Below are 16,292 nucleotides of genomic sequence, written 5' to 3' on the forward strand. Positions count from 1 at the left end.
ACTCCTTCTGGTAGAAGAAATAGCTGAGTGAGAGGAAAAGGACTTTTTAAAGATATGACCAATATATGGTCAAAACACTTACAGACATGAGCATATTGGTGGCGTTTGTCCAAAAAGCTTACCTTCCAACACAATCTGTTTTTTTCAATTCACTTTTGTTTGGACGATCGTAGCGCTTCTTCTCTGTCTGCACCACATACCTCTTTAGGATGTATTTTCTTGGAGGCTTTGGCTGTAAATAATTAAATTACACACACAACGTAATTTTTTTTTTTTTTTTTTTATAAAAAAAATCCTTATATAGGATTTCCCCCTCAGTATAATCTCAACGCAAAAGTTGATTTCCGTCATGAGATCGTGTTTGTTCTTCACGAACAGTACAATGTCTCTAAAGTACAGGGAATATGCGTTTTCTATTTAGAGTAATTAATTAATTTAAGTGGCTGAATTAGTGTGTGTGCGCGTGTGTGTGCGCGTTGGTAGCTGGGTGGGTATATAGTTGTGGTTGGAAGTTGACATACCCCTTGCAGGAAAAAGAGACCCTGTGTAATCTGTTTAAACGACTTTTACGCATGTTTTGCAGAGAGATCATTTTCACCTTGCTGTTTGGGTCTCTGTCCCACACTGTTACAATGCAGTATTGAGAGAGCGCGAGGGAGATCGATTTTCTATCAGAAACAGTAACTATATAAAATGGACGTCAACACGCACCACTCTGTGAGGTCATTTCTCGCTCTCAACAGAGTAGTTGTGATTGTTTAGTGTTTACGACAGGGCCAAAACGTTCAAGGCCATGGTGTATTTTGACTGTTCCTGTAGCATAATCTCACCAAACTGTACATGAGTCCACAGACACTGAGTCTATTCACAGTTCCATGCTGTGTAGATGTTCTGCTCATCCTCACTGTACCGTAAAGGTCAGAACCTCACATCTGTAACCTTGTAGCTTTCCTTAATAAACACGACTGCAACCAAGCTTGTGTGTCACTACTATTTTTAGATCTCCGCCTCTCAAAAGTATTGGTGCCCTGCGTGTCCGCCTCTCAAATCTATCGGCACCCTACGCGTCCGGCTCTCAAATCTATTGGCGCCCTACGCGGCCAGCTCTCAAATCTATCGCCGCCCTATGCGGCCGGCTCTCAAATCTATCGGCGCCCTTAGCGGCCGGCTCTCAAAAGTATTGGCGCCCTTCACGGGCACACACTTGTCCTTCTTTTCTTTCTGTGTTGAGTCGTTCCTGTTGAAATGTATATTCTCTCTCTCCTTCTTTCTTTGTGTAGGAGTGAAAATGATATTCCGTGTGGGCTTGGTGTTGTTGACGTCCATGCTGGGTACTCGGGATAAGCTCAAGGCCTGTCCGGGTCAGTACGAGACCATGGAGGTCCTCAGAGCGATTGAGCCCAGATACATGCAGGAGGGCTTCTTAGTGCTCCAGGTAACACAACAGAGAGAAGGAGGAGGATGATAGGTCTCTCACTACTGTAACATTTCCTGTCATTACTGTAACTATGCGAGTCCATGCCATGGTGATCAAGCATGTTTTATCCATCATCACCTTCGTATTTCTACAAAATTAGCGTTCATAAATATTTATCATCGTCTTTTACATGACGTTGTAATGAAGCCCATTCTAACACATTAAGTACAGTAGAATGACATTCTATTCTAGTTCGTTTTTTTGACTGTTGATTTTTGCTGTAGGTTCTGGAGTTGCAGGTATCGGCACAGGACGTGGAACGTGAGCAACGCACGCAGCTGAAGCGCTGGAAGAAGAAGCGCGGCGAGCCTGGCCCCAAACTCCCTCAGAGAATGCACAGTGCTCGCGCCATCATGGCCACCGAGCCTCATACACACCAAGACCTCCGCCAGAAACCCACCATTATGGTCCAGTACCCATCGATCCCTGAGGAAAAGTCTGAGCCGAACCTCAGGAAGAAGAGAGGGAGCCTGAAGAAAAACCAAGCCCTCATTACTAACCCCTACGCTCTACCTGGCGAGTCTAAACCTAGTCAGATATTGGACTTACAGCTTCTGAACCAGGAAAATCTAAATCTTGTACTTCCAAATCCACTATCACATCCACCACGGCTCCCTACAATGCAGGAAAATCAGGTCAAAGAGACGAGCACTTCTACAGAGCGACTCGTCCTCGAATTCCTCCATCGATAAGAAACCGGCGGAATCTATCCCTCTGCAACATCTATCCCTCCTAACTGCTCCTGTACACGGATCACCTTCAGCGTGGCGTCCTCACCTGCTGAAATGTCCTCCTGTCCAATCCAGAGAACCTGACCATGATGAGCTCCCTAATAATACAGAAAACTCAGCCACCGTTTTGGATCCATCTACAGACTCAAGCCCTCTGCTTACGCACAACGCACCTGCCCCCCACGACTCGCCTGCTGCTCCCGAGAGGCGGAAGAAACCCCGAGAGGTCAATTAAGGGTCAGTGGAGAGTCAGAGAAAATCCCAGAAAAATACTGTATCCTCAGCACCTCACACGCTGCCATCTTAGTGTCACTGCGGTGCTGAGAATGCTCCACCCCCCTAATGAACCCTAATGGTCTAATCAGTTTTCCTTTCCATTAATGGATGGTGTAGAGAACGGCTAACGAATTGTGCCTAGCATCAGACGAGTTACAGTCACTAGTGTACTTCAGTAACGTAGATTTACACTCTGACTCGCCTTATGGGACCAAACAAATACATTACTGGAACTTTGACATGCGTGTCCCTAAATCTGATGGGAAGTGGAGAGTCACGCTACTGTAGGACCAGCTCTTAACTCTCAAATCCAGAGCAGAATGTGAGGTTCTGAGGTTTTTACATCTGAGGCTGCTCATCTGAGGATCTACCTCTGAAAGCTCTGCATCTGTGGCTCTACCTCTGAGGTTCTATGTCCGAGTCTCTGCATCTGAGGCTGTATATCCGAAGCTGTACATCTGTGGCTGTACATCTGAGGATCTCCCTCTGAGGCTGTTTGTCTAGGACTGTACATCTGTGGCTCTGCGTCTGAGGATCTGCGTGTGTGGCTGTGCACGTCTGAGGTGTGGGGGCGGTCCGTCTGAGGCTCTGAGTTCAAGGCTTTACATTTGAGGCCCTTCCTTTGAGTCTGCTGTCTGTGTTTCTGTTACTCTCTCATTTGGCTCATGTGAGGTCATTTTAACCATTTTATGTTTGTACATTAATGGGATTGGTTAGAACTGCAGAGTGGGTGTGTGCGAATATTCAGTTTTCATATCGCTAATGTATATGGTACATTATATCGAACAGCGCAAAACTTTTAAAAATCTATTTAGTAGGATTGACGTGACATTGTGGACTTTTTCCTTAACTTTACAAATGTGAAAATTACTTAGAAGCTCAGCTTGAAAAACAAATTTAAAAATGCTGCCTAGGTAGTAGGCGATTATAATAATATCTTCTCGTTATTTGAATGAATTTAGTCAATTTTAAGTCGGTATGGTGTCGTTAGGGAGCAACTAAAACTAGGCACAACTGTGAATTTCATAATAAGTGATGTTTGTTTCATAATTTTGAGCCAGTCAGATCGTGGTTTTGTTTTTAAATTAATTGACTATACACTATGTTTTTATTTGAGCTATTTTATACCAGTGGATTTTTTTTTACGTGCCTGGATTTTTAATTTCATTTTGAAAGTGCCAAAAGTCTTAAATCATAGTTTAATAATCAGATATGTGAACATGGCACTAATGCTAGACCAAGTATTGCTACATTCAGTTCATTCCAACTTATTTTTATTCCAAGTTAGGTAATAATTTTATCACACACACACACACGTGTGATTATCGTTTTGCCCTAATCTTCCACCGCCGCTATGGAGACAGCCTCTTTCTGAACTGAAAGCAGGAGTATTGATGATTTTTAAATTTTTTTATTGTGCGTGTTAAACAGTGTGATACGTTGAGGAATTGATTATTGGCACACGTCTACTGAATAGCAAGGATCGTTAAGTCTTTAACGTGTTATAGTTTACACCGGAGTAACTGCAAACAATCTGAGAAAGGGAGAAACCCGTGAGCTACTAGAGGGCACACTTTCCAAAAATGTACACACACTCCACAAAAACTCTGCAGTGCCTGAGGAGTGTTTACTCGCTCCAGTCTTCAGAAGGGAAACTACCTACAGATTCACTTTTGAAAGACTTTCACAGGCATCACAAACATTTGTTTATATTACACTCGTATTAATTTGGCAGATTTTTTTTTTATTAATCCGAAGCAACCACCACTTCTTTGTGTTTGTATTTCACAAATTTCCTTACCACATCTTACAAGAGCTGCACGACAATCACAACAATCCTATGCAATAGGCACATCCTTTTCATTAACATAATCTCAATGAAATATCTACTCTGTCTGTATACTTTACGCGCAAACAAAACAACTCAAGCTGAGAACTTTATTGCTGATTCACTTTATACCACACTGCCTTCGAATTCTCCAGAACATGCTCTAATACTTTATCGTTTCTATAGCAACAACCTACACAGGGAATTGTATGTTGTTATATTGTATAAATGTAATTGTAGTCCATCATACTCTACCATGCTATTTATAATAACATACTTTTGTTTAATTATTATTTAATCTTTTTTTTAAGATTAAGGCGGGGGGGGCACTTCCATCAATCATCATTGCAACACCTGATCCCTAGGTGGCGGTAATGTACAATTCAGCACAGAAGAAGAAGAGGAGGAGGCGCTGGGGGAGAACAAGCAAGGAAGAAGAGTGTTAATGGTGTTTACTGCTCATCTGGAGAGTCACCGCCATCTTTCTGCAGGGGGTTAGAAGGTACTGCTCAATGCTTTTATTTGTCTATTTGTTTGAACTTTACACTTTAATATCAGTTCAAATCTATGTGTGGCTTTTCCTCTAAAAACGAGTGTTTGGAGAGTTAGCATTTTTCATTTCTGCTCTCCAAACAAAAAACATCCAAACGAAAAAAAACAACGTTTATTATATTTAAATAATAATAATTATAAAAACAACAGCGTTTATTATATTTAAATCTGTAATTAGTAGTTATTTGTTTTAAAAGAGAGATTATTTTCTGTGGGAGATTGTGTAAAATGTACATATAGAGCAGAAGGGTTTGCATGTGCCTTTACTAAATTCAATAACTTGACTTTTGATAGGTCACTTATGCACATACTTGCTCACTAAAATGGCGGGTGCTTGCGTCTTCTTGTTCAGCTTCTTCGTCTGTAAGACAGTGTTGTACTTGAGCGCCATCAAGTGGTACTTTTATGTAACTTCACCGGCTCCGGGCACGTGAACAAAAGTGCGAATCTCATTGTGCGGCCAGTTTCTGCTGCTTTGCCGCCATGTGTTTTATGCCCGAGTGTGAAAACTCATTGACAGCGACAGGGGGCGTTAAACAGACCGTTTTGAACCCGTCCCCGTGTGAACAGGGCTTTAGGTGTTCATTGTGTGCATTGTAGTGCGTTGTTCCTGTCGTGGAAATTAGACAACACTCACAGACTCGTCCTCTGAAGGTAAAAAGGTTTATTACAGAAAGATGGTTAATACAGGATAGAATAAAGCAGGACAGAATAATGAGAGCGCTCTGAAGCCCTTGTACTAAACCACTACTATATATATGAAACTCAGAGCATGACAGCACTACAAAATGACATCATCCCTGCGCTGCCCTATGGTGATTGGCTATAAGTGTAGGAAGCGCTTGATTTGACCTGCAGCTGAGTTTTCTATTAGCGGAGGACGAACTTTTAAATTTAATATCGCAGTCGATCATGTTCATTTAATCGTGGGCCGTCAAAATCGTAATCGCGATCGATATTCGATTAATTGTGCAGCACTAGTGTCATCTATATTATTTACCCATAGTAATGTGGGTTTTTTCTTCTACCCCCCCTTTATTTTATTTATTTTTAAATCAAAGTCCTTTCAATCATATATTTCATATCACATTCAAGCAGTTATCTAATCAGCCAATCATGTGCCAGCAGCACACTGCATAAAATCATGCAGGTACAGGTCAAGAGCTTCAGGTAATGTGTACATCAGACAACCATGGCATGGTTACTGGTACCAAATGGGCTGGTTTGAGTATTTCAGAAATAAGGCGTTTCCATCCACACACAACTGTTGCTCTCTCAATGTTTTTTGCAGCATTCTTAGTAAACTCTACAGACTGTGTGAAAAGCCCAGGAGATCAGCAATTTCTGAAATACTCAAACCAGCCCATCTGATACAACCAACCATGCCACGGTAAAGGTCACAGAGGTCACAATTTTCACCCATTGTGATGCTTGACGTGAACAGTAACTTTTTATGCATTGACGTGAACGTTAACTCAAGTTCTTTTTATGCATCGTGCCGCTGCCCCATGATTGAATAACTACATGAATGTGAGGGTGTTTCTAATAAAATGGACAGCGAGTGCATTACTTATTCATTCAAATAATGAATATAACAGTCGTTACATTACTAGTCACATGTACGGTTTTTCTAAGCAATACAATACATTTTCTATACCTTAACCCCTAAGAAGTACGGATGCTAACCTGAACATTTTCAGCATAGTAAAATACTTTAATATTTGAATCCTAAACAAACTACATGGTCACACTTGACTCTACCCAGTGTGTGAGACCCACCATCTGAACCTGTTGCCCCACTCTCTGCTGCAGAGCCCTCAGCAGAGCCTCCTGTCGATCATCGTACTCCATCCTGCACACAGAAAAAAAATGAAGTGGGGGAGAATAAAAAGTGTTAATGCTGCAATTAAGACATGATCCTTGCTCAACATGGCTCTGGTTCAAATAAAACACTACGCACAGTAACCACTGCCTTCCGCTATGAATGAAAGAAAAGCTGTCGAGAAGCTCTTCATTTTAGAGCGTGCAGTTCGGAAAACACGTTTATTTGCAGAGACCATTGAAACGTTTGTGCCTAACTGATGGACTGCAGCTGAATACGGTCAATATTAGAGCAAAGTTCTGCACTACCTAATTGACGAGGACCGCTTTAATAATTTGAAATTAACAGTGCTACACACTAGCGTCCCTTTCATGAAGCTCACGGGGAGTGAATTTTGAAAAGAGCCCAGGACGCAGTAATGGCACAGGCTACAATTTCGTTCTATACATTGGTCAAGTGTGTTGGCTCACATTCCCGGCCTCTGAAGGTGGATGCCCACGGGCACTTTGTTGAGGGTCTGCAGCAGTGAGTGAGCGACGTCAGCGTTACGGCGCGTACGGGACAGCAGCCAGATCTCCAGAGGCATGCTGGTCATCAGAGGAAGACCTCGCATCTCTTTAGACCAATCCGCGTCACATGGGTTGTACTCGTACTGCGCACGCACACACACACACACACACACACACACACACAAACTCTACTCAGCAAGAGTGCGACACGTGTCGTGTACAGTTGTGTTCTCTGTGTTCTGTGGTCCCCCTTACTGCTCTCACTCCCCGTAGGATCCTTTCAGCAGGAAGGACTCTTCCAGTCAGATTCAGCAGCTTGTTCTCAAAGCTTAGACCCCATGTGCTGAGTGTAGTCTGAACACTGGCATTCCTGGAAGAGATTCACTGAAAAATTCAGCAGTGTAAATTGGTATAACGTTCATTTCAAACATTTAATCGTACACCTTCAGATCAAAAGGCTTTTAAGATCATGAAAAACATTTCAGTCAGGTGTCCACAAACTTTTGATCGGTAGTGTATATCTATCATTAAACTTAAGAATGATATAATCAGAAAAACCATCACGCTATATGTTCAGCCTCGTGTTGCCCGGGATAGTCTCTGTAAAGTAAATACACATCCCTTATATGCATGCTACAAATGTTTCTTTTGTAAAATTTGTCTCTGGCTTGCACGTTAAGGATAAATTTCTAAATGTAAAGAATGTATAAGTTTCTGTAAAGCTGCTCTGTGACATCGTACGCTGTTAAACGCACTATACAGACAAAAGCAGAATTGAATTAATAATGCAGTCGCTTTTATCCGGTACCTGCTCATGTTGTTGATGAATCTGTTGAGGCGGTTCTCCCGCTGTTCTGGGGTCAGTCTGGTGTGAGTGGAAAGGTCCTTCATGATGTTAAAGTCGTGCGCATCTTATCAGTCAGACCTGAGCAAGTTACAACAATTAGTGCGATAAGAAGCAGACAATGATTAAGCGCTGTGTTTCTCCCGCTCTGTGAGGGGAAACCTGTGAGGTAGCAGAACTCCGGGATGAGTAAGACAGGTCCTGGTGGAGGAGCTGATGCAGGACCCAACCTCCTAACGTGACTGACCAGCAGAACCTGGTTCCTATCAATGATCTGCAGATCGTATTCCTAAAAAATATATATTATATCCCACAAAGAAATTAAGACGGGAACAAAGTCAGCAGTGAAATGAGGCTCCTTTAATACTGTTTAAAAAGCATCTCAGGGAAATTCCTCAAGATATCAAGTGAGAAATGCCAAGAATACATTTCTGGAAAAAGGGCGTCTACTTTGAAGATCCTAAAAATTAAAAATTTATTTTTTTCGGGGGGTGAATAAAGAATGAATGTGTCTAAACGTTTGACCGGTAGTGTATGTTTCCAATGCAAGTGCTATAGTATAGGTGTGCTGGGTTATATCTTATATAGGTCTATTAGGTTATACACGTGTCTATATGCAGTGGTTGTAAGTAAATATACAAGAACTGTGGCTGAATATCTAGTATATAGTTATTTATCTCTTTATTTTTCCTTTATTTATTTTACGTAGTATTGTTTTTGTTTTTTTTGGGGGTTTTTTTCCCATTTTATTTGATTTTTTCTGCCAATCGACTGCCCACACTCCAGTCCAGTAGGTGGCCATGTCCACTTATAAAAGTAAATCATGCAGTATTCTCAGACTGGGCAGTTATTGACAGAGTGAATTCATCGTTTTAAATAGAATCAAAAATAACATCGACCTATTTGCTAATCTCATTTCGATTAGCTTGCTCATTAATTACACTGCGCATGCGTGGACTGGACTGCCTCCTCAAAAGCTAGCACCGCTAGCATATTTGTATAATATTAACATTAATATTGAACCAGAGGAGTGAATAAAAAAAGTTATAAAATGTTATTTCTCACTTCTTCTCCGTGCGGGTGTGAGTTATCTTTGGTCGGTTCCTCAGTGATTCGGTCATTAGTGAACCGAGCTCCGAGAGTGAACCACTGCGCCGTCACCGCCTGCTTCATACTGATACACCTGAAACACGGGTGTTAACACCGTTAACTACACACATACACACAATACAGCACAGAACGGGTTCGGTTACACAGAACCGAATAAACTCACTTTAGTTTGGGTCCAAACGGGCCAGAACTAACACTAACAACGCTTTCTGCTCCTCACTTCGACTTCTCGTGCTCGCGGTGACGTCACCAACGTAATGGACGTTGACGTAAATTTGAATCTGTGAGGAGAAAATAAAATAAAATAAACCCAAATATTATTTCATAAAAAGCTTCATTATTCTCTTCTTCTTAAACACGATAGAGGATAATATATACAAATACATAAAAAACAGCTTTATCATTATTTTAAATCAAATCCACTTTAAAAGTGCTCCTTTCTAATTACATTTTAATTAAAAATATACTTCATCTTACTCTTGTTCAATTTATTTTTTAAAAATTAATATTTAATTTAATTAATCGATGATTGTAGTCGTGTTGAGGTTTCACGTTCTTTGTGCTTTATTATCATAAATATACACTTTGTTTAAACTTTTGAGTTTGGACACAAAATGTAAACATTCCTCATGAATCCAGAACATTCATTTGTTTATTATTTAGAAAGTAATAATTAAACAGCTGAATAAAATGATCAGATTAATCACTTGCAACATTTAGGATATGAATTTCTTGTATTAAGTGAGGTTTTTAATTATACACAGATATAAATAGATTTTATTTATTTGTAGTTTTCATATTTGACTCAGTACATTACACTACATTTATTTCATCAACTATTTATCAATTTTTTATTTTTTTAAAAAATATTTATCTGAATGATTCTGTCCAAGATCAATAAAAATCTTCAAATAATCTATCAACACCATCAATACATCTAATCAGTAAATAAAAATCTACATTTATTCAGCTGATCTATTGACTGGTTTATTGAAAGTTTTACAGCTTCGGCAGGTAAAGAAGCCGTGGCTTTAATCTGATCTTCTGATTTCTAATGATAATTAAATGACAAAATACAGAATTAAAGAATATCTTTATTTAAATTCAAAATCATGAATAAAATCATGTAAAAATATGGACTACATGTCATTTCTACAAGTGTTCATACAGACAGAAAGACCACAGATGAAACGGATTTAACAGATACAGGACAATTAGGACAAGGAAAGTGAGAAAGAAATACAATGATCATTTATTTATTTAAAAAAAAAAAAATTACAACTGTGTTCAAGATCACAGCAAAAAGACAGTAGAGGAAACAAAGGAAAAAATATTTCACATTTCCTGTTTAAATTCAACAGTAAAATCACATGAACGTGACTTTTTGAAACCGGTCGTTATGTTTTTGAGTCAAACGGAGCAGGTAGTGAAGAAGCTGCCTCGAAAGATCATTTCTGTTCCTCGAAGAGTAAAAAAAAAACATTAAATCCTAAATGTATGAAAAATAAACATTATGTACATTTTATGTCTAATTACAGTGAACCTGACGGAGAGTGAAGCTTACAGAGGCGAAGTGTTCACGCTACAGCAAATTTCACCGGTTGACGCTAAACTCGCTCACTTAGGAGGTGCATTTCTCTGTCCCGGGATATTCCTAGCACTGTGTGTGAAAGCTCCTGAGATGTCCAGCATGGAGAGGTTTGTGTGTATGTTGATGTGTACACAGTACCAATGGTCAAGATGTACTCTTGTGTCCGAGTTTCTCGTTCTCCTGAAAAACACACGTGTGCGCACACACACACAGTGGAATTGTAAAGCAAAACATTGGAATATATATCTTAATCACATCTCATAGTCCTTTTATCGAGTCTGAATCAGTTTGACTGATTCATTTCGAGTTGATTCAGAGTCGAATCACTTTCTAGTGAGAATCAAATACTCATCTCAGTCTAGTTCATTTGGAAGTGTGACTCTCACTAGAAAATTATTCGACTCCGAATCATCTCGAAACGAATCAAACAATCAAACCGATTCAGACTCGACAAATGGACTAATAGAAGAGAAAGAGCAACAGGAAAGAGGACAGCCTTCCTGCTGAAAGCAAACTGGATCAGAACCTTACATTAGATTATTATCTATATTTTTATTTTAAATCAGTTGTGTTGTTTTTCTTCTTTCTGCACTCGATTGAGGAAACACAGCAATGAAAAATAAATAAATAAATAAATAAATTTATCTGTCCAGCTTCCTCCTCTTCGTCCCCCAGAAATGATGTGTGGGTGAGAGATTGACTGATTTAAATAAAAGATGTCTTGGCAAACTGTGACCTCCTCGAGTTAAAAGTGAGCATCCAAGGAAATTTAATGTGTTAACTGCACTACATTCTGCAGTCACACAGGACCAGAAAAAAATATGTACATCTACTGTACATGTTAACACACAAAACAAGCTTTTGAGTATTAGTTACCCTGTCTTACTGTACAAAGCACCTGCAAATAATAAAGCAAGTTCATCTATCATTTCACTTCCACTAATCGGTCTTTTGACCAGTCTAAAAATAAAAAGACTACAACGAAACTCAGACTTAGCAAGAAGAACTAAAGATATATGGATGATGAAGTCTCAGTTCCACCACAGCTTCAACAGCCCTGGATCTTCTCCTTTAAAGCTTGGAGAAGGGCACGTCTTTCGGACTCTTCTTTTCCAGGGCTGTCTGCGCTGACTTCATAAGATCCTGTGTCTGCAACGTGTTCATGTTCCAAGTAGCCTGGAGATGCAGAGGAGAAATCTCAGATTTCGACCGCTCTACTTTGTGTTTGCGGCCATACTGTGTGTGCATGGGTCTACCTTGAGGCTAAAAATGCTATTCATGTCTTAAGCAGATTCTTACCATGTAGTCTAGGCTCTCAGTTACACTGTGGTCTCAGGAGTAGAGGAGGTTGATTTTGGTTCCCTGGACAGCGACGGGACTCCGGCCTGCAATCTCACCTGCTATTTCCAGAGCTCCAGCAATCATTGACTATCAGGGAACACACGACTGCAGAGATGAAGAACAGAACACACACTTGCCTTCATTTATACTAAATAATTAAGCTACATGAAAAAAAATACACGGTACAACCCAAAGTCACATTCTTCTGTTATCATTACATATCTTCCATGTGTCAGACCAGAATTTCACCATTTTGTGATCACAGACATTAACGCAAAATCAAGAAACTCCACAATATTCAGAGGAGCTTCCACTTTTTCAAAGTTACTGCAGATTTGGGCCAAAACGTGTCATGACACGTCATCACCACAACAGGCCTTCAGCACAGGTTACTCTACTCCTGAACAAGTGCGGACCCGGATACAAGTTACGTTCACATTCATGGGACAATTCACATTCACAGTTCCAGTGTAACCGAACTCGGACCACCTTCTACAGGTAGTCTTGGGTTCGGTACCGCAGTGCACTTCCCAGTCCACATTACGACGGTCACATTACCAACTTTTCATGCAAACTGCTCTGTTTTGGACTAAACTTCCAGTGTGAAAGCCCACTAGAACAGCTACACTGCAGAATTTTTCTGTCTAAAAATGAACAAATTTCAGGTTTTGTAACTCTTCTTTGATAAATGACAAGATGGTAATATCATAAAATAGTCCACTTTGTATTAAAACCAGACATCTGATGCTCACTGTGGTTTATTTAGTCTTCAACAAACTGCAAATGTAAATAATTGTTCAGTGTGCGCCCCCTTGTGGTCAACTCTTTCATAGGGGCTTGTACAAGTCAGAACAATCAGCCCATTCTTATCTTCTCATCACTTACTATCTCTATACATGATCATATTGACAAAAATAACTTGTTTACAGATCTTGGTGTAAACATGTAAGCAAGCAGTGTATGGCAAGTTAATGTTCCGCATACCTTCATCTGAAACCAGGCATCCTGTGTGCACAGACGAATATCACAGGCTGTGATTAGATCCACTCCTGCGAAAGAAGAAATCAGATCCAAAAAAAAAAAAACTGTTAGTAATTCAGTCTCCTGCAGCTAAAAGCCCCAGTAAAAGATAACTCTCTGATGGTTAAAGCTTTGCAGGAAAAGTGACACCACAACTCTGGAAAGTTCCATCCATATTGTTTGCTGAGTGTATGAGCTGGTACTTAACACTCCCAACAGACCTGCTTCCATGCACTGCCACCACCACCGGCTTTGGACACTGCAGACACATCAAACACAAAATTCAGTTTATATACCACAATGTATTACTCTAATAGGTTATTGATTGTGCAAATACTATATGCATGTAGAACCCCTACATGCTTTGTGTTTAATTTATGTAAGTAATAAACATGCGGTTATACAAAAGTAGTCAACGATCCAATGAAGTGAAGTGACTGTTACCACCCTAAGGTAGAAAAGCACATTCTAAAGTGTTTTATTCCCCTTATACCACAGCAAGTTGTCAACAAGTGCATTTCTTTATTAATTAAAGAAGAACATGTCATACACATTAATCTATTTTAAAGGCTGACCGACAGTAGATCTTACAGATGCCGATAACCAAGTCGGGTAGCACCTACTAATAACCGATTACTACTGAATGAAAATATAACACTCAGTGGAAAAATTAAGTTCCCTTTATTACAAAAATAAACAGTATTGACCGTACCATGAAAATGTACTGCACTTTTTCTAATGAAATAAACATATATACACTTATATATATATATATATATATATATATATATATATATATATATATATATATATATATATATATACATACTATGAATAAATATTAAAGTAAATAAAAAGATGTACAGTATACAGCTGGCAACAAAAGTGAGTACACCCCTAAGTAAAAATGTCCAAATTGGGCCCAATTAGCCATTTTCCCTCCCCGGTGTCATGTGACTTGTTAGTGTTACAAGGTCTCAGGTGTGAATGGGGAGCAGGTGTGTTAAATTTGGTGTCATCACTCTCACATTCCCTCATACTGGTCACTGGAAGTTCAACATGGCACCTCATGGCAAAGAACTCTCTGAGGATCTGAAAAAAAGAATTGTTGCTCTACATAAAGATGGCCTAGGCTATAAGAAGATTGCCAAGACCCTGACGCTGAGCTGCAGCTGTCTCTCAGCCCTAAATAGTTCCGCGGTATTTGTGTGGAATTGGGATGAACGACTAGTTAAAGGGTTGATGTCTCGCTGGCGCAGTGATTTGTTCTTTAGGAGTGTTTTTCTCTTGAACAGCGCTCTGTGTGGAGACTTGAGGTAGTTCTCTAGTAGTCACAGGTGTACAAATCAGTCACCCAGCTCCACCTGCGCCTCTCGCAGGGAAACGGTTTCTGGGCATTGGCTCCGTCCCAAATCACCTTGTATGGAATCTCTATCTCTAGTGCACTAGGTGTGGTAGAGACTCCATTCGTTCAGACCGTGTGTAGTATACCTAGATATGCAGTCGTGCAGGATTGGGCACAGGCCACACTAATGAAACATCATCCATTTCAAGTCAAGTTGCTATTGTTGAACATTTCACTAAAACCTGTTTGGAAACGTTGCTGTTCAGTTGTTCTATAAGCGCAATTTCAACCAAATACAGTGGAGTGTAAAAGTTTGTACCCCCTTTTAGTTTCTTGTGGACAGAAGGGTGTTAAGTGTCCTGAACACTACAAAATTTGACTGTAAGTAGAAGTTAATTTTATTATCAGACTCAGATATCCATGTTGTTAATATTTTTAATACTGCTCATTAGTGTTAAATGACTTGATGATTTTGTGGTCAGTAAACCATTTGTGTGTTGATTTTGATGTATGTTTTGGATCACTGTCCTGCTGGAAGATCCAACCATGGCACATTTTAATCTTTCTGGCAGAGGCAGTCAGGTTTTCATTTAATATCTGTTGATATTTGGTAGAGTCCATGATGCCATGTATCCAAACAATATGTCCTGGTCCTCTGGCAGAAAAACAGCCAGAAAAACATTAAAGATCCACCACCATAGTTAACTGTGGGCATGAGATACTTTTCCATATGGCTAGGGTCAAGTCAACTAACATGGGCCACTTTTTGGTAAATGATTTATAATACCTTCAAATAAGCTATCATGTCTCATCTCATCAAATCATGATCTCTAATGATATTTTTATAAATTAGCATGGGCCTCTTCATTATAAATTTCTTTTAAAAATATGAAAAAGTATAATTGTTTTAAAATTATGAGGGTTAGAGTATCGGCAGGAACCCTCTTGAGCCACAACACAATGTTCAGGCAAATTGGGCCGGCTGTTCAGTTAAAATGGGCCAATATAAAAAGATAACAGGTAATTTCGACTGAAATCATTTTAATTTTAACAGTAAATTGACACTATTGCGTTGAGTGTGCCATAGCAGCAACACCGTAAATATATTTCATTTAATAGAAAGCACATCTTCTCCACAGCTCTCAAGGTACAATGAGTTGCACTGACAACAGCACACCCTAAATGTTCCCGCTGCATTGAATGCTGAAGGACTGTCGTGGTCTCTCCTTTCTCCCCAGCAGTAACCTCTACACAGGGTTTACCCACCTCCCCAACCACACGGGTAGAGTAAAACTGATCTTGTAGGCCAAATACATCACAATTCCAAAGATGTGATGGAACATTTCTGATTGCAAGTTCCTCCAGCAGGTCTTCATAGGAACCCATAACAAGTTGTGTACTCGGTTTAAGAGGTGGAAACAATTCAGGGTCATTGAAGGATTCAGCCAATGGGTTGATTGACTTTTTTGGCATTTCTGTTAACATTGATTTCAGGGTCTGTGCTGGACTCGCTGTGAATTTCTTTCTATATCTTGTTTTGCTCCAGGTTACTGCTCTGTTGAAAACCTGAATGTCCAATTCCCTTATTTCAGACAAAATGGTTGCTATTACTTCATCGTAGTGTTCTTTTAAGATCTCTATATTATTGTCCATCCACTGTGCTGTTTTGTTTGACCTTTTCCAGTGTTGACTGGTTTGGAGAAGGTTTAATGAAAGATTTTGTGACCTGTCTGAACACACTTGGTGGATAAGGATTAGCCGGTGTTGTGGCCGCCAGAATTTCTGAATGATGTAGAGCCTGTAACAATTTGAAATATTTTGTCAATGTTAAATCTACAGCAGTTTT

At 39.7% G+C, this 16,292-nt stretch overlaps 1 protein-coding gene and 1 long non-coding RNA gene across 2 annotated transcripts; one reads left to right on the forward strand and one right to left on the reverse strand.

Moving 5' to 3' along the window:
- Positions 1-1,284: 1,284 nt before the first annotated feature.
- Positions 1,285-10,745, forward strand: LOC128604823 (uncharacterized). The gene is made up of 3 exons (XR_008385324.1): positions 1,285-1,435; positions 1,702-4,814; positions 10,688-10,745. It is a non-coding gene; the product is annotated as an uncharacterized LOC128604823 (long non-coding RNA).
- LOC128604802 (piwi-like protein 1) lies at positions 6,495-7,932 on the reverse strand. Its single transcript, XM_053619897.1, has 2 exons — positions 7,157-7,932; positions 6,495-6,716 (listed from the first exon to the last, which is right to left on the reverse strand). Exons 1-2 carry the CDS (start codon positions 7,297-7,299, stop codon positions 6,602-6,604), a joined length of 258 nt encoding a protein of 85 aa, XP_053475872.1. The 5' UTR covers positions 7,300-7,932; the 3' UTR covers positions 6,495-6,601.
- Positions 10,746-16,292: the final 5,547 nt, after the last annotated feature.

The sequence above is a fragment of the Ictalurus furcatus genome, unplaced genomic scaffold (genome assembly GCF_023375685.1).
Source record: "Ictalurus furcatus strain D&B unplaced genomic scaffold, Billie_1.0 scf3, whole genome shotgun sequence".
Lineage (NCBI taxonomy): Eukaryota > Metazoa > Chordata > Actinopteri > Siluriformes > Ictaluridae > Ictalurus > Ictalurus furcatus.